This window comes from Pongo abelii, chromosome 16, assembly GCF_028885655.2.
Source record: "Pongo abelii isolate AG06213 chromosome 16, NHGRI_mPonAbe1-v2.0_pri, whole genome shotgun sequence".
NCBI lineage: Eukaryota > Metazoa > Chordata > Mammalia > Primates > Hominidae > Pongo > Pongo abelii.
Window position 1 is genome coordinate 62,199,937 of NC_072001.2, and position 23,498 is coordinate 62,223,434.

Here is a 23,498-nt window from a genome sequence, read left to right on the forward strand (position 1 = left end):
TGAATGGTAACGAAGTGAGACCATGAAAGGGAGCTTTCCTGGCTCTGACAAGCAGTTACTTCCCAGAAATGCTTGAGCTCAACTTCTCTCCAAGAACGCCTGAGTTTTGTAAGCATATTCCAAAGACATTTTATAGCTTCCTTATTACATATTTTACTTAGTTAAATATTAAATGTCCTGACTCAGGAAATTCTTCCAGGATGTCATAAAAAAAGACCTTTAAGATACTTTCTTAGATGGCACAGCAGGCACCCCAAACTAAAATGTCATAAATGTGAAATGAGTGGCAGAAGTAGAAACCATATCATAAAAACACGGAAACTAAAAATGACACGATGTATCCATAGTATGAAAGAGCACTAACTGAACGTGGGTGCTTTGGGTTTGATTCTAAGTAGTGGTGATCTCTATACTTTAGTTTCTGTACCTGTGAAGTGGGGATAAGAGTGTCTACCTCATAGGGTGGTGCTAAATAAAGTACACCAAGCACTTAGTATAGCTTCTAGTACGAAGAAGATACTTGAACATAGCTGTTAATTATTTTAAAGAGAAGGTTAATGGTCTTGGAAAGAGATGAATCGGAGGATTCAGATTTGTTAGATGGAGCTCTTGCCCATTAAAGGAGTTTACAAGTTTCTAGCTGTTGAGTTCTATGCATGAGTTTTCTTCTCTTTTTAAATAGATTTTTATGTTTTGAGAGAAAGATATTGGAAGTTGAAAGGCTGACACAGTAGACCATCACATTACTAAATATTTGTTGAATTGGAGAAGATGATTAAAAGCACAGGCCTTTCGGGCATAGTAGCTCATGCTTGTAATCCCAGAATTTTGGGAGGCCAAGGCGGGAAGACTGAGCCCAGAGGTTCGAGACCAGCTGGGCAACATAGGGAGACCCCATCTGTACAAATAATTAGCCGAATGTGGTGGCACATGCCTGTGGTCCCAGCTACTTGGGAGGATCGCCTGAGCCCTGGAGTTTGAGACTGCAGTAAGGCATGATCGCACCACTGTTCTCCAGTCTGGGTGACAAAGTGAGGCACTGTCTCAAAATAAAAACGCACAGGCCTTTGACTCAGAGTTCCAATGATGGCTCCTCCAAGGAAGAATTGTGTGACCTTGGGCGACCTAGTGAACCATACTGAGCCAGTCTTGTTAGAAAGGGTGCTCAGAGTGGAAAGGTATGATCTCGTAGGAAAAAAGACATCAAGATTAGTGGGTAGGAATAAAACCAAGTTACTAAATCCAGAAAGAACTGCAATCAGCTAGGCCCTGGGAGAAAAGCAAAACAGGGAAAGAGGGCAGAATTGCAGAAAGGCTCCTCTGGTCTTTCTTTTGATCACAAAAGTGAGGGGTGCCAGAAACACAGAGTTAAATTGTCCACCAAAGACCCACCGTTAATTCTCTGCTCTTGATTGCCCTGGAAACCAGAATCCAGCCCTACTGCCAGTGAAATCTTAACTGGGACACCACCTATAAAAGAAATGGTAGCAACTAGAGGCACAGGCTGACTTAGTGTGACCACCTCCACTCAGGAGGGTCTGGGGATGAGTTCAGGAGGGAGTCACAAAGAGAAGGAATTTAGATTATGTAAAAGCCATGCTCTATGGAAGCCCATGGAGTTTGTAATTCATAGATGCACATCCGTATTTTCTCTCACCCATTTTTGTGAACACTTCTACCTGGCAGGAGCCCGCTCTCACTCTGGTGCTCTGGGTAAGCTGCTGAGACAGCTCTGTGCAGAGACCTCCAGCCCCCTTGAGTTGAGGCCACATGACTAAGCTCTGGCCAGTAGAATACTGGTGGACATGGTGTGCACACAGGGCAGGTCCTTTAAGAAGGAAACTGCACGATGCTTTTCTACCTCCATTGGGCTGGACTTGGTAGTAGTGGTGAGTCAGGTTTGATTACAATGGGCTGGGACCACATGTTGGGAGGTCAGTGGGTTGGCATCCTTCATGGTTGCAGAGCAAGCTTATTCAAGAAGGCTTCACCCTTTGCCCTCTCCACATGTCTCTGTATTGCTTCACAAAACACTGTGGAAGAGATGGCCCTTTTGCATGTCTTTAAGAAGCCAGTTGGCCAGGTACGGTGGTTCGTGCCCATAATCCCAGCACTTTGGGAGGCTGAGGCAGGAGGATCGTTTGATCCCAGGAGTTTGAGATCAGCCTCTCTCTGTCTCACAGACGGCCATCAATAGAGTGGATACCACCCTTATACAGACCTCTGTCTCTCTCTCATCTACAACTAAAGCTTGAACACCTCTGCCCTAGGGTACACAGTCAGGCCTTCTCATTTAGTTCCTGGTTACCTAAAACCTTTGAAGGGATGTCACATTTTTATACTGTGTTTGATACTGCTATACACGTTGCTGTTTGTGCACATGAACACCCCTTATTTCAAACAGGATGGCAAGTTCCAGAAGGTGGGGGTGGCCCCTTGATCTTCTGTATGTTGTTTCCTAGTGCCTCCTGAAGTGGTCATATTTGCTTAACTGCACAGTGAACAAAATGGCAGGCCAGGCTAGATCCAGAGACTGGAGGAAACCCAAGTTAGTGTCTTAAAGGGAAAAAAGACATTTTTCTGAAGACTTTTTAATTAGGAAAAAAAGGGAAATGTTTTTATCCCAGATTTTTCTGGTAGTCCCCATGTTGAATTTCTAAATATATACAAATAAGTTTAAGATAAACCACTATTTCTCCAAACTTTTCTTAATAGTGTCAGCATTTCAGCATCTCTACGCAGATCTAAGTCTCCTTCCCCTGTGGGTCACTCACCTATTTCAGCACCATTTGTTGGGCATCTCCTTGAGCCTGGCGCTGGCTGGGCACACGATGTAGGCGCTAAGGTCTGTGATTTCCATGGATGAGGGTGCTATTCGTGGGGGATTTAACTCAGTCCCTGTTTTGTGGCCTAGAGCCCGATGGTTCCCAGTTATACACAAGTGTAAAATGCCAATCAGGAGGAAAAACAAAGGCTTGTCCCAGCCAGCCAGGGGCTTATGATAACAAGAGAAGATGGTCCTGGTGTTCCTGCCCTGAGAAAGCAGCCTGAGTGCTGGTGGCTGTGGGGACTCCAGCATGCTCCTCTGTCCCAGTTCTTGTGGTGTCTTCCTCCCACTGTGGGGAGTCCAGGAATGTGGAAGTACTTTGTAAAATATATAGAGACCACTGGTGTCAACAGGATTACCTTTCCTCGATTCACCGCATCATGGCTTTACTTTCCTGTCTAGTCACAACATGGAACTGAAGTAGCCTTTTAACATTATTTGTTACTGTTACAGAATGGAGTTTGCTCCCTGTTCTTGAAGTAAAACAATTAAACACCGTATCTTGGTTTCAAATCTAGATCCATTTTTTTTCCTTATATGTAAGCCCTGATAATTTTTTCCCATGACTTGAGGATCCTGAAAGACTCAAAGGTGTATGCTGCTCAAACTCTTTAAGTTCCCAGTAGCTTAAGAATGGCTATGGCACCCAGAGGAGGAGAGGTAGAGAAATGGCAGTCTCTACTTACAACCATTCCATTATTGATGGGCATTACACTGTTTCCAACTTTTCACTATTATGGCAAGAAAACATTGTTTTAGTTTGTTAGGGCTGCCGTGACAAAGTACCACAAACTGAGTGGCTTAAACAGCGAAATGTATTGCCTCACAGTTTTGGAGGTTGGAAGTCCAAGACCAAGGTGGGCAGGGTTGGTTCCTTGTGAGGGAGAATGTGTTCCAGGCGTCTCTCCTGGGCTTGTGAATGGCTGTCTTCTCCCTGCCTTTTCACATGGTCTTTCCTCTGCATGTTGGTCTCTGTGTCCAAATTTCCCCTTTTCATCACAACACCATTATATTGGATTAAGACCCACTCTAATGACTTCATTTTAATTAATTTTGTTTGTTTGCTCCATAAAGACTCTGTTTCCAAATAAGGTCATATTGTGAGGTACTGGTAGCTGGGACTCCAGCATCTTCTTTGGAGGCACACAATTCAACCCATAACAAATGTCATAAAAGAAGAAGGTGTTCGCCGATTCCTTTATTTATTTAGGAGGTGGGGGCAGGACGCGGAGTAAGTTTCCTATAGGGAAAGAGTTGAGAAGAGTCTGCAGGGACTGAGCTAGACAGCATTGACACTCCGTAGTTGGAAAAAAGCAGGGCACATCTGTAAGTACCTGGTGTGAGTTTTGTAAGAAAACCTACCTTATGAATGAGTACAGTGGAATACTACTTAGTACATTCATACATGTTTCTACCATCTCCAGATTTTTATATATACAGTATATGATCTGTTTTTATAAATGTACAGCTTGGAAAAAGATCCTTCTTGTAATAAGTACAGCATTTAAACACAAACCAACATGGGCCAGCCACATTCCAATTGAAGACCCAGAGAAAGCAAAGCCGGCAGCCCAGCCCCCAGCCCCTGACCTGCTTGGCAGCCCTGATGTTCCCGGCAAAGTGTAAACCGGTGCCCGTCTGTCGCCCTGGCCTCAGCAGGCCAGCTTGCCCTTGGCATGTGCATGGGAAGTGCCTGCTCACGCGGAGCCCAGTCTGCAGAGGGCAGGTCCTCCCTGAGGGAAGGTGGCAGAGAGGAATGTGTGTATCATGTATGGACAAGACAGATGAAAGAAATGTGCTCTTCAACTAAAGGCACTTGTCAGCAGCCGCCTACAGCCATTCCCTAGGCCTGGTGAGCAAGCAGGGTGCTGTTTTGATAGAAGCCTACAAGGTCTGAGCAGACCTCACTTGTCCTCTCACCAGGTTTAAATACAATAAATAAATCTTAATGCATGGTGGTTTTGTCCTCCCGGGTTCCTATGAAGAGGCTACCTTTTAGGATCACTTATGGAGTGATACTCCGTGTCCCCAACCCAGCCTTTTCAGTGTCCTCCATGGGGAAGGTACCAGAATAGCTCCAGGCCTTGGAGAAGCAATTGCTCATTGTGGATTGTAAGGGGAGCCCCTAAATATCCCCTCCCCTGGTCTGTGCCCGGAGCTCCTCTGCCCCATGCGTCGGAGTCACGGGCGTCTCAGATCTTGGTCACATAGTTGTTGGGGAACAGGCCCTGCTTGCCGCGTAGTCGACCCGTCCACCAGCCAGAAGGATCTGCAGGGAGAGAGAGATGGTGAAAGTGAAGATGAGTAAGTCTGTTCTGCCCCAGCCAGACATACTCTGCCCCCATGGGCTCAAGTGATTTGGCTCCATCCATGTTGTTTTCCCTTTGTTCTTTAAATCAAAAAGTTTGTTGTAAAAAGATATCTACCAAATTAATAAAGCACTCAGCCAAGCCCATGGACTGCTTTAATAATGGATATTCAAGGTCGTCTCCCTGGCTTCCACGCCATCTACTTTCATTATGAGGAAGCCAGGAAGTCTGGGTGGGATAGACCTCCCCCTGTTTCTGGGGACAGCCCCTACCAGGTCTGATCCTCTCAGGGTACAGCCTTTGTCTTGCTACTGAAGTTGGTTCAGGGATGGACACATGACTAATTTGGTCTCATCAGAATAAAACTCAGGACTTTTGTCCAATGGCTAAGGAAAGAAGTTTCAGAGATGATGCAGATTTCAGACATGGTTTGATATGTTGGCCTGGAATTGCTGCTGCCATTTTGCTACCATGAAGAAAAACGGCTTGAGAAGGGAGGGAATATAAATAAGGGGGCAGAGCTGAAAGAAGCATTAAAAAAGCTGGTGTCTTGATCAAACTGAGCCTGAGGCCTCACCTGCCTCTACAAATTGCAGTTTGAGGAGCCCATAAATTCTTTTCATGTTCACACTAGATCTTACAGCAATGTGACTGCATGCTCTTTGGGAGACTGTCCCAGCCAACCAGCTACACACTTACCTTCTTTGATAATATCAATAATGTCATTGGCATTAAAGCTGAGTTCGTCTGTGTCCTGAGCGTCATAGGCATACAAAGCCTTGCACTGTGGCACCTGAGGCTTGGGTTTGGGCTGGGGCTTGGGTCTGCCCCCTGCTGGGGGAGGCCGACTGGTCGTTTGTCTCCTGACCCTGTGGAGAGAGTGGAGCAGATGAGACTGGGCCCCAACAGGAGGCAGCAGCACCGAACGGTGGTTTGGAGCATGGTGGCCGGCACTGGCCTGTTCAAGTTCAAATCCAGCTCCATCCTTAGAAGACATGTGGCCCAGGGTGCAGTTTTTAAACTTGAGGAATAAAAGTAACTTTTCTGACAAGGTTGTTGCAAATGCACATAGCTCTTAAAAACCTTAGCTGCTGCTGTCACTGTGTCCCTAGCATAGAAGGAAATGTGGGAGACACATATCCATAAAAAAGTGTCGAAAGTATACCCATACATTTAAATTAGGAACATTCAGGTATCTGTCCCTCCTTCCTCAAGTTTCGAAATGGAACTTTTGCAGGTGCCACAGAAGCCTGTATGCATTTCTCCTTCACTGCATTCCCCCTAGATGACCACCACCTTACAGTTTGTATTAACAATTCTCTGGCTCGTCTCTACAGTTTGCCACACATGTAAATACCCCTAGCCAATATTTGTGGTCCGACTGCCAACTGTATGAAAGGAATCATATTCCATGGTCACACACTCAACAACTGGACAACGTGCCCTGTTGATGCCTGCAGCTACAGTTCCTTCATCCTTGCTGCCTGACACTACACCACTGCACGAGTGAGTGTGTCACAGTTTACTTCTCCGGGGCACTGTGGATGGTCACTTGGGATGGTTCCAGTTTTCACTATTATAAAAAATGCTGCCGTGAGACTTTGCTCCCCATTCACATCCTTATTATGCCTCAGACCTCACTCCTGTCTACTCCCATCCCATCCATCCACCCACCCTCATTACTCCGGAGACTTCCCTCCCACCAGCTCATTATTACTCCTTAGACTTCCCTCCCATACCTCATTATTACTCCTTACACTTCCCTCCCACCCCTCATTATTACTCCCCACACTTCCCTCCCACCCCCCTCATTCCTCCTCAGACTTCCCTCCCAACCTCTCATTGTTACTCCTCACACTTCCCTCCCACCCCTCATTGTTACTCACCACACTTCCCTCCCATCCCTCATTATTACTCCTCACACTTCCCTCCCACCCCTCACTGTTACTCATCACACTTCCCTCCCATCCCTCATTATTACTCCTCAGACTTCCCTCCGATCCCCTCATTATTACTCCTCACTTTCCTTTCACCTGCTCATTACTCTGCAGACTTCCCTCCCACCCCTTTATTACTCTGCAGACATCCCTCCTACCCCCTCATTATTACTCCTCAGACTTCCGTCTCACCCTCTCATTATTTGTCAAACTTCCCTCCCATCCCTCATTATTACTCCGCAGACGTCCCTCCTACCCCTCATTATTACTCTGCAGACTTCCCTCCTACCCCCTCATTATTACTCCTCAGACTTCCCTCCCATCCCTCATTATTACTCCTCACACTTCCCTCTCATTATTCTCACACTAAACTCTCATTATTACTCTGCAGACTTCCCTCATATCCTCATCATTACTCCACAGTGTTCCCTCCCACCCCCTCATTATTAATCCACAGACTTCCCTCTCATTTTATCAATCAGTATTACTCCTCAGATCTCCTCCCCATTCTTTCATTATTACCCCTCAGAGCTCCCCTTTGCCCCTCCAAAAATGTTGCTGTAAATATTCTTATACAAGAGTTTATCCAGAGCAGTTTCTCAACATCGGCACTACTGACGTTTGTGGCTGGGAATTCTCTGTTGTGTGTGTGTGTGTGTGTGTGTGTGTATGGGGGTGGGTGAGGGAGGCTGTCCTATGCCCTGTAGGATCCCTGGCCTCTACCCACTGGATACCAGTGACACTCCCTCCACCCCACGGTCATAATTATTAAAAATAACTCCAGTGCTCTAACCCTAATCCAGATCTTCTATCTTTAAAGTTATTCTTCCTACATATTATGCTGCCTTAAGTCACCATTCATACATTCTTTCAAAGGTGTGTAAGTTCAACTTGTACCTATTTAGTGAGATCTTTACACTTATACCTGAAGCATTTATTTATTAAATATGTTCATAAAAAGCATTTAGCAAAAACAAAAAGGAAAATGGAAACATGGAGAACATTTCTTTTTTTCCACTTTGCTTAAGGACAAACCAAAGTAAAGGCTACATTCATTTCCCTACAAAAGAAACTTAAGATTTCTCCCTCAAGAAGTTGGGCTGGACCTCAACAGGGTGGGACTGGCTGTTAGGTCTGTGCACATCATTCACACCTACAGGAGCAAGGAGGAAAAGGGAGGGCCTTCCTGGGGCCTGAGTTCTGGAAAGAACCACCACACCCAGTTATGAGCTGCACTCTCAGGAGCCACAGCCTGCTGGCCTTGCCCAGGTCCTGTGATGACAGATGTTCATGGGGTGCTGGTGAACAACCTGGATCACAAAGGGGTAGCTGGGGGGGACACTGACTGCCAGCAGGGTGGTGGACTGTCCCCGGGAGGGGCTGGGCTCCCCTGAGACTGGGCTTTTCCACCACCCCACGTGGGAGGGAGCAATCCTCAAGGCTACTCAGGCTCCACTCCTCCCACCACCACCACCCCCGTGCACTTTTCTCTTAGTGCAGAGGAAAGGCATTTTGTAGGTTCTTAGTGTGACATCATTCGTTTTCTACCTAGTGCCTATTGGAAATCCCCATTCCCTGTTCAAGAAGTGCTTGCTTCTCTGAAAGTTGGCCAGGCAAGCAGGTTTTTAATTAAGCACCCTATATATTGGGATGTGTCAGCATTTGGTTAATAAGAGCCATTAGCCTGGATACCAGCAGTCATGTGACTTCTCAGCAACAAGGAATGAAAGTGGGTGGGGGCGGGCATTACAACACCCTGGGAGGGAGGAAGCCTCCAGCCTGGCAGTCCACAGAACTGGGCTAGAAGTGCACGTGGAAGGACACTGATGCACACATGTGCACGCACACACACCAAAAACTCATCCCTGTCTCCCTGGGGGGCTGGTTCAAGGACTCCTAACAGATAACTAAACTCCACAGACACGTCCCTCATATGAAAGTGTAACAATTGCATATAACCTATGTACATCCTCCTGTATACGTTAAATCACCTCTAGATTACTTATAATACCTAATATAATGTAAATGCTATGTAAATAGTTGTTATACTATATTGTTTAGGGAATAATGACAAGAAAAAGGCTTTTTAAAAAATATAGGACTGGCTAGGCATGGTGGCTCATGCCCTGTATAATATCCCTATTATACAGCACCTTGGGAGGCCAAGGCGAGTGCAGTGCACCACTGCACTCCAGCCTGGGCCACAGAGTGAGACTCTGTCTCAAAAAAAAAAAAAAAAGGCTGGGTGCAGTGGCTCACGCCTGTAATCCCAGCACTTTGGGAGGCCGAGGTGGGTGGATCACGAGGTCAGGAGATAGAGACCATCCTGGCTAACACGGTGAAACCCCTCGTCTCTACTAAAAATACAAAAAATTAGCCGGGCGTAGTGGCGGGTGCCTGTAGTCCCAGCTACTCGGGAGGCTGAGGCAGGATAATGGTGTGAACCCGGGAGGCAGAGCTTGCAGTGAGCCGAGAGCGTGCCACTGCACTCCAGCCTGGGCAATGGAGTCATTATTTGAGACTCTGTCTCAAAAAAAAAAAAAATTTTTTTTAAGTCTGTACATGTTCACTACAGAGGCAGCTATCCGTATTTTTTCTGAATATTTTCATTCCAAGTTTGGTTGAATCCACAGATGTGGAACCCATGGGCACAGCGGGCCAGTTGAACCCATAGATGGAAATTTGTCCTGTCTTGTTCAGGGGAAAATCCCTACTTTCCTTAGTGCAGACTGATAAGGTCTCTGGAGCCCAAGTATGGGGGCATTAGGTACAGGGTCCTCCTGCTGAAGGACTCCCCTTGCCGGGATCAGGATAAGACCTCTTAGTGGGAAGACAAGATGGATGGCTCCTGAGAGGTAAGACCCTCCCTGCCCTGGGCATCCCTCACTTGTTCTGCCCCACCTGCCTCCAGCTTTGACTAAGACCTGTTTCTGTCCTTCATGTCTTCCTTGCCAGTTGTTTCCTTTCTAGGATACTTGGCCCTCACGCTAGCTCAGCTGTTATTAGTTTGCCCCATCCTCAACCTGAAAATCTTTCTAACAGCTTCTCTCTGCTCTTGGAAAAAGGACCAAAACCCTTCATGGCGCCTACAGACTCTGCCAGGGGCGGCCCCCGCTCACACCCCAGCCTTACTCCCTGCTGCAGGCCACATTGGTGCCTTCCTACCTTTCTTCATGAGCCCTGGTTGGGGAGAGGACCCTTGTCCACATACTTCAAGCTTACATTATAGTTACTGGTGAAACTCACAATGATTTCCCAAGATCAGGAACAAAACAGGGATGTCAGCACTCACCACGTGTGTCCAGTATTATCCTGGAAACTCTAGCCAGGGTAATTAGGCCAAAAAAAAAAAAAGGCATCTAGATTGTTTTAAACCAGACATAAGTCTGATGGAACGGATTCTTTCTGGTGGTAAGATACCAAATTATAAATAAGACCTAAGGGGATGCAGGTGGACCACGCAAAGAGCTGTGTATATGTGGCCACTGCGTGGTCTTTGATATCAAGGCATCAGAGGCTACTTCCTCAGGATAAGTGACTTTTGGCCAAAGTAAAACCCCCGAAATTACCCGGGGAATTTGGGGTCCCTAATTGTCCAGGTTGTGGACAACTGCTACCGTGCTGGCAGTGTAAGCCATTTGGCTCTTTATCACTAGGCTGAATGGGGTTCCTCGTACTCCACAGGTGAGAGGTGGGGGAGGTCAGGGCAGCTTTGAGATGGGACATCTGCTGGGGAGCAGGGTGTGGATAGCGGGGACTGTCTGATGGCACCCGGGAGGAGTGGGCAGGCGGGTGGAGGATGGAGGACCTCTGCACTTTGCGTTAGGAAGGGCAACACTGATGCTGCCACCGTTGGCTCTTTCTTGTGACCACAAAGAGGCACAGCTGCTCTGCTGGGGCGGCATATTCCCAAAGCGAGCCACAGTGAGAGCCGCTCTCCCTGGCCAGCCTGCACATGTCTACACCCTTCTTGTGAGGGCTAGCAGACAGGATGTCTTCTGGGAAACTGCCGGTAGTGGTGTGAAGTCTGGAGAAACTCCCCTCAACTGGGCCAGGCCTGGTGCTAGGCATTTTCACAGATGCTGCTTCATTTCACCCTCACGACACTCCTGTGAGATGACTGATGCAGGCTCCTGGGATTTCCTGCTGGTTTCATCCCTGGCCAACAGGGTGGCACACGCCTAAGGCTCCTGGCACTGCAGCCACACAGAATCTTTCTGGCTCCTTGGTCTGGCTATGATCCCCCGGCCTCTCCCCACTTCCCAGGCAGCACTGCTAACTCCTGCTCAGCCTTCGGATCTCATTTCCCTCACTGCTTCCTCATACTCTGGCGAACCCCCAGCCATACCCTCCCCTAGCCCACGGCTTCTCCAGAGCATGGGTCACTTGTAGCGTGACTGTGACTTGTGTGGCTATTTGGCTAACTCCCCCTGAGATGGGGCCTCAAGCTCTATGCTGACAGTGTGTAGCAGGAGGGGGACGTGGGCTTCAGTCTGTGTGCTGGGTTTGAGGCCAAGCTCTGCGTCTGTAAAACCTGAGCAGATTCAGGCAATGGCCTAGGTCCTTTTTCTTTTTCCTTTTATTTATTTATTAATTTATTTTTGTTGTTTTGAGACTGAGTCTCATTCTATGACACAGGCTGGAGTGCAGTGGCACCATCTTGGCTCACTGCAACCTCCACCTCCCAGGTTCAAGCGATTCTTGTGCCTCAGCCTCCCAAGTAGCTGGGATTACAGGTGCCCACCACCACACCCGGCTAATTTTTGTATTTTTAGTAGAGACGGGGTTTCACTATGTTGGCTAGGCTGGTGTTGAACTCCTGACGTCAAGTGATCTACCCGCCTCAGCCTCCCAAAGAGCTGGGATTACAGGTGTGAGCCAATGCTCCCGGCCTCTATTTTTAGAGATGAAGTTTTGCCATGTTGCCCAGGCTGGTCTTGAACTCCTGGGCTTAAGCGATCCTCCCACCTTGGCCCCCCAAAGTGCTGGGATTACAGGTGTGAGCCACCGCACCGGGTTCCAGGTCTTTTTTCTAATTCTAGGAAAGTTTTACAGAGAGCTCTCAACAGCACTGAGGAACACAGGAAATCTGTGTCAATGAAGCCGTCACAATCTCTACGATTCACCAGACTGGAGACCTGGAAGCCACCCTGGAACACAGTTGGTGGGAACAGCCATTTTCCCAGACTCCAACAGCCTCGAAAACCCAGGCAATCTCCTCTGCGTCACTAGGTGGCAATCGTGTGTCATTAATGAGAAGAAAGAATGACTTTTTGTTTTGTTTTGAGACGGAGTTTCGCTCTTGTTGCCCAGGCTGGAGTGCAATGGTATGATCTCGGCTCACCGCAACCTCCGCCTCCCGGGTTCAAGCAATTCTCCTGCCTCAGCCTCCTGAGTAGCTGGGATTACAGGCACACGCCACCATGCCTGGCTAATCTTGTATTTTTAGTAGAGATGGGGTTTCTCCATGTTGGTCAGGCTGCTCTTGAACTCCTGACCTCAACTGATCGCCTGCCTCAGCTTCCCAAAGTGCTGGGATTACAGGTGTGACCCACCGTGCCCAGCCAGGAATGACTTTCAGAGAAACTGCCACAAATTTGATGAATGAGGTCTTCTAGGCAGGTGGAGCCCCCTACTCCCAGCCGAGGCAATTGGCTAGTCCAGGAGGAAGGGATTACAAACCCCCTTACAGGGCACATGAGACCCGCATGCCCACTGGGCCAGAACAGGCTCAGTCCAGCTTGCGAGAGCTGATAGAACTTTCAGGAATTTTGTGAGCCAGTTGTCAAACATGGCCATTATTAAAAACGAAATCACTGACAACAAAGAAATTATATTAAAGCAAAGGCAATAAATGCTCATCATTTATCCCTTCCTACTTCTCACTGCAACCTCTGCCTCCCAGGTTCAACCGTTTCTCCTGCCTCAGCCTCCCGAGTAGCTGGGATTACAAGCATGTGCCAACAAGCCCGGCTAATTTTTCTTTTGTATTTTTAGTAGAGATGGGGTTTCACCATGTTGCCCAGGCTGGTCTCGAACTCCTGGCCTCAAGTGATCCACCAGCCTTGGCCTCCCAAAGTGCTGGGATTACAGTCGTGAGCCACCGTGCCCGGCCTACTTATTTTCCTTCTATCTACGCATTTGAAGTTATTAAAGTCTATTGCTGATGTATGGTAGAAATACTATACAATGGTGAGACTGCCCATCTTTTCCCAACTTCGCACTCAGTAGTAGTCACACTGGTCGCCTGAAATTGGCCATGGAGAGAGAATTTTACCATGGAAACTGGTAAATGTTACAGTTCAGGCCTTTTCCTCCCTGGAGGGCCCACTGTTTACCAGCACACTACCATCCTACCATCCTCAAGCTGCCCTCACGACAGCACAGGCTCACTCCTGTCTAAAAATGCCTTGCCAACTTTTGTTTCGTTATTTCCTTATTGTTATTGTTTTTAGATACAAGGTCTTGCTATGATGCCCAGGCTGGGGTACAGTGACATGATCATACCTCACTGCAGCCTTGAACCCCTGGACTTGGGCGATCCTCCTGCTTTAGCCATCTGAGTGCTGGAACTACAGCCATGTGCCACCATTTGTTTTATAATTGTAGAATTTAGATAATTTTGGTAGGTCTGGTACTTTGATATAGTATTTGTATTTCTAATAAACATCACAGAATTGAAAATTGTGTTATAAAAATAATTATTTCATTGAGATAATGGTTGTTTTGTTTTGTTTTTGAGAGACAGCCTTGCTCTGTCACCTGGCCGGAGTGCAGTGGAATGATCTTGGCTCGCTGCAGCCTCCGCCTCCTGGGTTCAAGTGATTCTCATGCCTGAGTCTCCCAAGTAGCTGGGATTATAGGCACCTGCCACCATGCCTAACTAATTTTTGTATTTTTAGTAGAGACAGGGTTTCACATGTTGGTCAGCCTGGTCTCGAACTCCTGACCTCAAGTGATCCTCCTGCCTCGGCCTCCTGAAGTGCTGGGATTAACGGCATGAGCCCCTGTGGTCGGCTAGATAATGGGGAGTTGCAGCAAATTTCAGACTCACAGTAAGTTATTTTTTCTTTTGACATTTCAATAATAAAGGCTCATTATATATAATAAATATTACTTATATTGTATATATTATTTTTATATATATATACACACACATATGCTAGTATATGGTTATAAACTATACATCACTGAGCAAATCCAGTGTTTCATTCTATGTAATTTTTGTACAATGCAATTTAGTTTTCTTATTTTAGGGTAATTTCTACACATCACTTTATGTGTCTATTACCAATTAACATAAATACACGAAAAAACTGACCCACAGCAACTTCTTTTTGCACCAGGTTCTTTTTTCTGAGTAGGGCAATCACGTTATAACCCAGAAACAAATAACATTTCCTGATGAATTAAGCACACTACATCCAGTTTGCTTTGTGAAAACTTGCTCTGCAAGAGAAGTCCTGTATTAGTGACCAGAGAAGACCAAGTGATATATGTGCCCCGAGACATTAGGATGTCAGCTGACATTTGAGTCCTCATGGATGGCTGCCAAATCTCACAAGGTGCCAAAAGCCCACAAGAAAACAAAACCCCAAATAACATGAAAACTCTCTAAACTGAGGGCTAATTCCCTCTGCCCTAGCAATGTCCATCCTTTCCATGGGATGTTCATTGTTATGATGACTGCAGCTGAGATGTTTAGTTAGAAAGAGACCGTGGAGGCCAGGTGCAGTGGCTCACTCCTGTAATCCCAGCATTTTGGGAGGCCGAGGCGGGCGGATCACTTGAGGCCAGGAGTTCGAGACCAGCCTGGCCAACATGGCGAAACCCCATCCCTACTAAAAATTAGCCAGGCGTGGTGGCTCATGCCTGTAATCTCAGCTACTTGGGAGGTTGAGGCATGAGAATCGCTTGAACCTGGGAGGCAGAGGTTGAGCTGCAGTGAGCCAGGATCGCCATTGCACTCCAGCCTCGGTGACAGAGTGAGACTCTGTCTCAAAAAAAAAAACAAAAAACAAAAAACAATACAAAAAAAAGAAAGAGACTGTGGAATAGTGCAGAGCTGCAAGGCGTCTGTGACTTTTCATCTTCAAATTGTCCAAATGAGGCTCTCATGTCTAGTGATTATTACCATTACTGCAGAACTCTGTGTGCCACTGATGCTCTGTGCCCACGGAGAACAGGCACAGCTGCCAAGGGTGTGTGTGTGTTGGGGGCGGGCGTCTCCCTGTCTGGTCTCCTTGTCTTGGCTTCCCTAGGCTGCCCATTCCCCACATTAAAGCCAGCAATGCCTGAAGCGTAGACCTTCATGGAGTCCACAGCTCTAGGCAGGCCAGAGATTTGAGTTCTTGAGAATAAAGCCACTGGGCCAGGAAACACCACCTTTCAACCCTGGTAGAGCATTAAAATTTCCTTGCAAGACCAGCCAATGAATTATGGTAATGAATCAAATACAAAATAACTTTCAAATAGCATTGTGCTTTATAGCACACAAAGCCCTTATTTAACCTTCAAGAAAACCCTGAGGAGTGGGTTTTCAAAATTATTATATTATTAGTATCCCTATTATACAGGTGAAGACACCAAGGAGTAAAAAGATTAAGTGACAAGCCTGGGGTAGCACATAGAAGGCACATGGCTCAGTAAATATTGATGAATAAAAGAAAAAGGAAAGAATGAATGAACCAGGACTCACCCTGCTCTTACAGCTGCAAATCCTGTGCTCTCTGCACTTTAAATGCCACCTTTTGTGAATTTCTCTGTAGCTCCCACACCTCCTTGGTGGTTGTGCCTAGTCTATGCCAGGGGGAGCTAGGATTAAGCTTTCGAACATCACCTCTTTGTTCTGCAGATGGGAAATTTATGTCTTGAAACTCCAAGAAGGAAAATAATGGCATTTGATTTCACTGGCTCTTAAAAATATGCTGTGTTCCAAAAGGTTGAATCTATAAACATTACTGGAAATGTGGAAATGGATGCCAGGAATTCCTCAGCACCATGTCTGCCTGGGCCAGGATATGGTTGCTTGTCCCATAGATTATGGGTTGAGAAATATTGCTATTGGACACTTGATGGAAATTTTAAGCCCCTTAAAAATATGACTCCATTGGGAGGATCTTGACAAGAGACACACAGGCAGCATTTAAATATTTCTATCGACCCCTCCTTTGTGGCATGCCCAGAAGCCCTACCACTGAGCACTTGCAAGACTTTTCTGTTTTTCCAACTTCTAGTTGGATTAATCTCTGGAGTATCTTGAAATTTCCTGAAGTTGTCCTCCCACAAAATGGACCACAGGATTAAAAAGGTCAACAGACATTTCCAGTCTGGGTTTTAATGCTTCCAAGAATGAACTGCAGGTAGATTAGGTACATTTCAGTTACAGGAGGGAAAATTACAAAGCACACTGGATAGTGAGATCAGAGCAAAGGTGGGTGGATGAACTGGTTTTTTTTTTGAGACGGAGTCTTGCTCTGTTGCCCAGGCTGGAGTGCAGTGGCCCAATTTCAGCTCACTGCAAGCTCCGCCTCCTAGGTTCACACCATTCTCCCGCCTCAGCCTCCCGATTAGCTGGGACTACAGGCACCCACCACCATGCCCAGCTAATTGTTTGTGTTTTTAGTAGAGACAGGGTTTCACCGTGTTAACCAGGATGGTCTTGATCTCCTGACCTGGTGATCCACCCGCCTTGGCCTCCCAAAGTGCTGGGATTACAGGCATGAGCCACTGCTCCCGGCCTGGATGGACTGTTTATAGGATTCTTGCCTAACCTCTTCTCTTTCCTTGAGAATCAGGAAAGATCTTTGACCTGAATTAAGACTTTTCAAAAGCTATACTAATCGATGGCAAGATCCTGATTCCCATGCAGATCTCTTAGTGTTTCCTGGAGAATGATAATGATAGCTACCATGTGCACCAATACTGCAATGCAAGGGTAAAGAATCCAGTTGGGATGGTAATTAATTTAGTGAAATCTTCATGCTCTCTTCAGAACAACTGATTGAACCTAAAATAAACTGATAAAGACTTGCCTGAATTAACTTGAGGTGCTAATTACATCATTTGATTTTATCCATATTACATGATCCAAAATAAATTACAGAAAAAGTGCACTGAGGGATGAGAGAGAGGAAGGAAAGATAAACCCAGAATGTGAAAGCCAGAAAAGAAAGACCATAGTAATCCTACTTTTATAGACGGGTAAAGTCAAGGTGACTGTTTAGAAGTTTGATGTATGGAATTTTCATGTTTATGGAAAAAGTACAAACTTGGGATCCTAAAATTACCTGCGTGCTTCAACAGCCTCCTGTGGAATAAATGCAATTCATGTTTTCTTGGCAAATAGGAGAAGCTGTTAAATTTAGGTAACCATGGGGATCCATAAAATGCCACATCCAAAGTCTCTGGCCACATTAGACACTTTTAATTTTCACCTTTACGTATTTTAGAAAATAAATACTAAGAAAAGGCTCAGCCTTTTGCCCAAGGTACTATTTTGTAAGGAATGTTTGCACAGCAGATTTAAGGTTACAAAGAGGAGGCTGGCTAAGACACAGTGTGCCTACTAATCGTGTTTTACATACAAGGAAATCTTACTGCCTAGTAGACAGGTGTGAAGGTGTCCTCTCCTTCCGGCCTCATGGCCAGCCTCCAAGACAGCACCACGTGTACCCAGTCTTGAGGCCGGAGGGTGGCAAAGGGTGCGATAAGACTTAAATAGGGAACCACATGGCAGAGGGCTGGAAGGGAGCAGCCTTGGTTAAGACACACTGTTCCTAAATTGCCTACTTTTGGCTGACAGATGCTCCCAGCTGGCCGATGTGCAAGTCTGCAACTTGCAAAGTAGGCTGGAAAGATGGTTTTGCTTGCCAAAACCAAAGTAAGTAGGCAGCTAGCACACAGAGCTAAGAGATTTGGTGCATTATGTTGACTGCTTTTAATACCCTGCCTACTTTGAGGCACCAAACTGGGCCTAGGAGGGATTGTGACTTAGTGATTCTCACCTACCTGAAAGGTGTAGGTCTGGGTTAGAGAGCAAAAATCCCATGAGCCTAACAGCACCCTTGCAATTCACCTTCACGTGGAGGCTTCCCTGGCTTTATCAATCAGACTACAGGTGCCTTCAGACCAGTGGTTTTCAAAATGTGGTCCCTGGATCAGAGCATCACCTGGGAACACGATACAAATGCAAATTCTTGGGCCCTACCCCAGACCTACAGAATCAGAAACGCGGAAAGTGGGCCAGCAAGCTTTCCAGGGGATTCTAGCGCACACTAGAGTTTGAGAACTACTGGTTTAGACCAAGCCAATCAGGTAAACCACGGTCATGAGAACTGGCGGGATATAGCTACTTACCCAAGACTGGGGGGTGGTGGAAGGGAAGATGAGAGGGAGACACACACACACACACACACCGCGCGCGCATAGAGAGAGAGAGGTCTATATAAGGGCGGCATCCACTCTACTGATGGCTGTCTGTGTGATAAAACTAAGGTGCTTTCAGCTGGGCGCGGTGGCTCACGCCTGTAATCCCAGCTAATTTGGGAGGACAAAGCAGGCAGATCACGAGGTCAAGAGATTGAGACCGTCCTGGCCAACATGGTGAAACCCCATCTCTACAAAAAAAACCAAAAAAATTAGCTGGGTGTGGTGGCACACGCCTGTAGTCCCAGCTACTCAGGAGGCTGAGGCAGGACAGTCACTTGAACCCAGGACATGGAGGTTGCAGTGAGCTGAGATCGCACCACTGCACTCCAGCCTGGCAACAGAACGAGACTCCGTCTCAAACAGACAAAACCCTCCCCCCCGATAAAACCAACTAAGGTGCTTTCATATTTGTAGCCCAAATGAAGTGAGATAAGACTTGCCAGGGGAAAAGGAATGCTGCTAGAAGAGAACGTGGTCAAGTTCTTAAGAGCTTTGTGGTCTTTAGAAGGAAGCTGCCAAGGCAGGAAAAACATCAAATAATAGGGCAAATAATAGGGCATAAAGATGAATGGGGCCAGGCACAGTGGCTCACGCCGGTAATCCCAGCACTTTGGGAGGCTGAGGCGGGTGGATTACTTGAGGTCCGGAGTTTGAGACCAGCCTGGCCAACATGGCGAAACCCTGTCTCTACTAAAAATAAAAAAATTAGGCTGGGTGCGGTGGCTCACATCTGTAATCCCAGCACTTTGGGAGGCCAAGGCAGGTGGATCACGAGGTCAGGAGATCAAGACCATCCTGGCCAACATAGTGAAACTCTGTCTCTACTAAAATACACACACACACAAAAATTAGCTGGGCATGGTGGCAGGTGCCTGTAGTCCTGGCTACTCGGGAGGCTGAGGCAGGGGAATCGCTTGAACCCGGGAGGCAGAGATTGCAGTGAGCCGAGATTATGGCACTGCACTCCAGCCTGGCAACTGACTGAGACTCCGTCTAAAAAAAAAAAAAATCAGCTGGGTGTGGTGGTGCGTGCCTGTAATCCCAGCTACTCAGGAGGCTGAGGCAGGAGAATCACTTGAACCTGGGAGGAGGCTGCAGTGAGCCGAGACTGCACCACTGCATTGCAGCCTGGGCAACAGAGCGAGACCCTGTCTCAAAAAACAAAGCAACCAACCAACAAACAAAAAGGTAGATGGATGGCTGCCCCCTCAGAGGAAGGAGCTGTTGTTTTTCTTCCTGCACAGGTCTATTTTGCATTCATACCTCCTGATCCTCATTTGAAACTTCTCCATGGTGCTAGAGACAGGAGACAGTGGAAAATGGAAGTGGGCTTGAGAGAGGGGAAGAGAAGAGACAGTGGGTGGGAGCAGGCCATTACTAGCTTTAGCAGACAGAGCCACTCCACACGGAGAGTCGTGCAGAGCTGGAAGATTCCTTACAAGTCTCTAGTTCAACCTCCATGAAGTGACGGGGGTCCTCATGATCATCACCCTGTCACCGTCATTACCACCCTCAAGCTAGAGTTAAGTGAGCAGCCGCCTGCATGCCAAGTACCATGCTAGAGATTTTATGTATATAATTTCTAGTCCTCCCAGCAAGTTTGCTGCAAGTTTGATGGCATTACATTAGTGCTTAGACAAGGAAACTGAAGCTCAGAGAGGGCAAACAGCAGGTCCAGTGTTAGAGAGGCCTCTCTTTCCCCTTATCTAACATTTGACAACACTACTCTGAACACTCCTGCCTGGTGATCCCCATCCACCTGGTGCCTGGATGCTCCCAGGAACAAAATGCTCTTTACATACGAGGGCAACTCATATTTGGGTTGCTACGTTCTTCCTTTTACTGGAGCCAAAATCTACCTCCTCCTGGCAGAGTTCACTAACTGGCTTTCAGTTGGCGCTAGTTCCATCCCTATGACTCCACAGGACATGTCTTAACCCCCTTTTAAAACTGATAGCTCTTTTAATATCTACACAGAGTTTCAGGAATCTTCACTTCCTCCGGCTAAAAAGGCTGAGTTCTCTTCACCACTCTTTATTTATATTCTAGAAAGGCAGAGAGGTTCTCACTGTAAAGCCACAAAGACCCATATTCTTCAACAAATATCATATAGAATGCTGGGATGTTATTCTTAATGTTGCTGAAGACTCTTAAAGCTGTTGTATTTATGCACCTGCAGGCACAGACACAAATCAAAAGTTCCATTATTCCTCAACCATGCAAGAAAGCACAAAGAGGTCACAGAGTAACCATATCTGGGGCCAAAGGGAACCCGTCTTCTGATGTTTCCAAGATAAGCCCTCTCTGAAGAATGAAATGAATTGTGTGCTATTAATGTGGCTGTACCTTTAGAAATACCAGCCACAGCCCCACAGCCTTGGGTCCTGGCATATAGCACTGAGGTGGAAAACTGAACCTTAGACTCCTGTATTGACAGCCCACAGGAATCTCTGAACCCTTGTTTTGAATGATGGAGATGGAGCTTACCGGCTTCATCCACAGGATGTGAGAATCTTACCCTGCAGCTCCCTGGTCCGGGACCTTGAGGAAATCCAGGCTCTCTGGCGTCTGTGACACGCGGTCTGAACTGGTAGACTGCTGCCGAGGCAAGGGCGGGCGGGCCATGGAGGTGTACAGGCTTTTCTGATTGGACCTCTGGCTTCCAGGAGCATGGGGATGTGGCACAAACTGGTTTCTGATGACTCCGTTCTGATGGTATCCTAGAGAGAGAAAGAAGGAAGGAAATAAGGATCACATTTTTGGATCCTTTGCCAAAAGTCTCTCCACATTTCTTCCATGTACTACAAGGGCAGCTTACTTAACTTCTGAGTCTCAATTTCCGCATTTGAAAAAAATGGAAGGCATCACTGCTAATACATTGTGAAAATTAGAGCTGATTCACTGTTTTCCCCATCCCCGGGCTTTACTGAGGTGTAACTGACAAATAAAATTGTATGTATTTAACATGTACAACAATGCATGGTCAACTTCCCGGGATGTGCCCGGAACACAGCGGACACTCAGCACATGCTTGGTGGCAACAGAATCCCCAGACTTCCTGGGGTTCAAAGTCCACAGTAAGGTAAGCTTGCAGCCGGCTGGGAGACGCCTTCTTGGGCCTAAGAAAAATTATGAGGTTATGACTCAAGAGGGCTGACAGGCAGCTGTTTAAACAGCTGGACATCCATTTTCAATCTTGGGCATCCACGGCAGGAGCCTGCTGTGTGAGGCAGAGGGGGTGCTCTACACAGGCAAGGGAAAAGTGGCCACCCAGTTGGATCAGTCCGGATGGAGCAAGCTCTCTCAGCCAAACAGCGATGTCTAGTTAAAATCGCATTAGCCAATAAGTAATGGGTTACAGTGGCAGGCTCCAAACTATGCATCTTGGCTGACTCGGGCATTAGCATTCCATGCTACGTATGAAGAGGTCCTTATTCATTCTCCCACTGACAGATCTGGGCTGAGTGGAGAAAGAGAACAAGACTCTTCAAGGCCCACTTTGGTGAACACCACCCAAAAACCTCTTCCAACCAAATTAAGAGAACTCTTTGGTACCGGTGGGATGACCCTTAGAGAAGGACTAGGGATTCAGTTCTGGCTCTACCTCTGAGAGCTGCACTGATCATGAGCAAGAGAGCTGATCTTTCATAGTCTCAGTTCTTCATGAAAGAACCATGAGATAGGTCCAGAATCCACTTGGTGGCTTCCAGCTCCGACAAGCATTTTCTCTATATCCTTATTACTGCAGAAATAGGGTTCTTCCTGCCCAGTAATAATAGGTGGAATTCTTACTTTGAACAATGGTTTTCTCAGGGTGAAGCTTTCAAGAGGGTGGCTCCTCATCTAGCCATGTCTCTAGCAATTTCCTCCCACACGCCATCAGACCACATCAGAACTGGACATTTGGGGCAAACAGCCGCTCTTCATCTTACCTCATTCCCTCAGTGAGTGAGAGCTGAATGGGCTCCCACAGGGTCTCGGGTGGGGGAGGGTAGAAGGACCCCGCTTGCTGCCCAGGGTCCCAACAAAAGGAGTGGGGCATCTTAAGAGTGTGACATGCCCTCGGGATGCCACGTGGCCAGTGATTAAAGTGGGGTCCCCAAGGGGCTGCCCCACATGCTGCTCGAGACCCCCTTGTCCACGGTAAGGTCAGAAATGAAGAGTAAGCATTTAGAAACATTCATGGCAGTTTGACAGATCTATTTCATGCCTGTTGCATCTTATAATAAGAAATTTTGGCTTATATTTTAGATGTTTTGAAAATTCCATTCTTCTACTAATTCATTTTTATTGTATCATACAAATGTGTGGTTTCTGATGGACTGGAAATTTTTTTAAACCCCCTGAAAACCCCTGGTCTTTCACCACAGACAGTTTGAGAAGGGCTGGTCAAATGGATCTGGTCCCATTGTCTCATTTTATTGATGAAAGAACTGTCATTTAGAGAGTTGGGGAGCCCTGCTCAAGGTTGGAAACTTTGTGGCCTGATTTGATCTGAGGCTACTTTGGCCAACCTAGCTGAGGCCAGTGAGCTTTCCAGGTGGACTTGGCCAGAATTCTCCACTGGAACCAGCGCACATGCAGTAATATGATACTACAGTGCTTCTCTTAAGTTCCTTTGTGCTTGGATTTTCTTCAAAGAAGAAAGGAGGAGACAGAGCCGGGTCAAGGCAGGATGGGGACTCTTCAAAAGAGATGAGAATTAGTTTCTCACTGCTGGGCCCCAGTGTCCATACTTTAGCATGCAGTGGTGAGATTCCAGAGACTAAAGAAATGCCCTTTCTTTGCGGGGGTGGAGGTGGATGGGGAGGGGAGACAGACTCTCACTCAGTCACCAGGCTGGAGTATAGTAGTGCGATCTCAGATCACAGCAACCTCTGCCTCCCCAGCTCAAATAATTTTCATGTCTCAGCCTTGTGAGTAGCTAGAATCACTGGTGCATGCCACCACACCCAGCTAATCTTGAGACAGGGTCTCGCTCTGTTACGCAGGCTG

General features: G+C 46.9%; 1 protein-coding gene across 1 annotated transcript in view; it reads right to left on the reverse strand.

Moving 5' to 3' along the window:
* Positions 1–4,010: 4,010 nt before the first annotated feature.
* The window catches only part of MYO1E (myosin IE), a 233,980-nt gene continuing 214,492 nt past the window's right edge, over positions 4,011–23,498 (reverse strand). The window contains exons 26-28 of the mRNA XM_024232358.3: positions 21,022–21,223; positions 5,836–6,005; positions 4,011–5,096 (exon numbers count right to left, since the gene is read on the reverse strand). Coding sequence (XP_024088126.1) covers positions 5,020–5,096; positions 5,836–6,005; positions 21,022–21,223 — 449 coding nt within the window. The 3' untranslated portion in view covers positions 4,011–5,019. The remainder of the gene's footprint in view (positions 5,097–5,835; positions 6,006–21,021; positions 21,224–23,498) is intronic.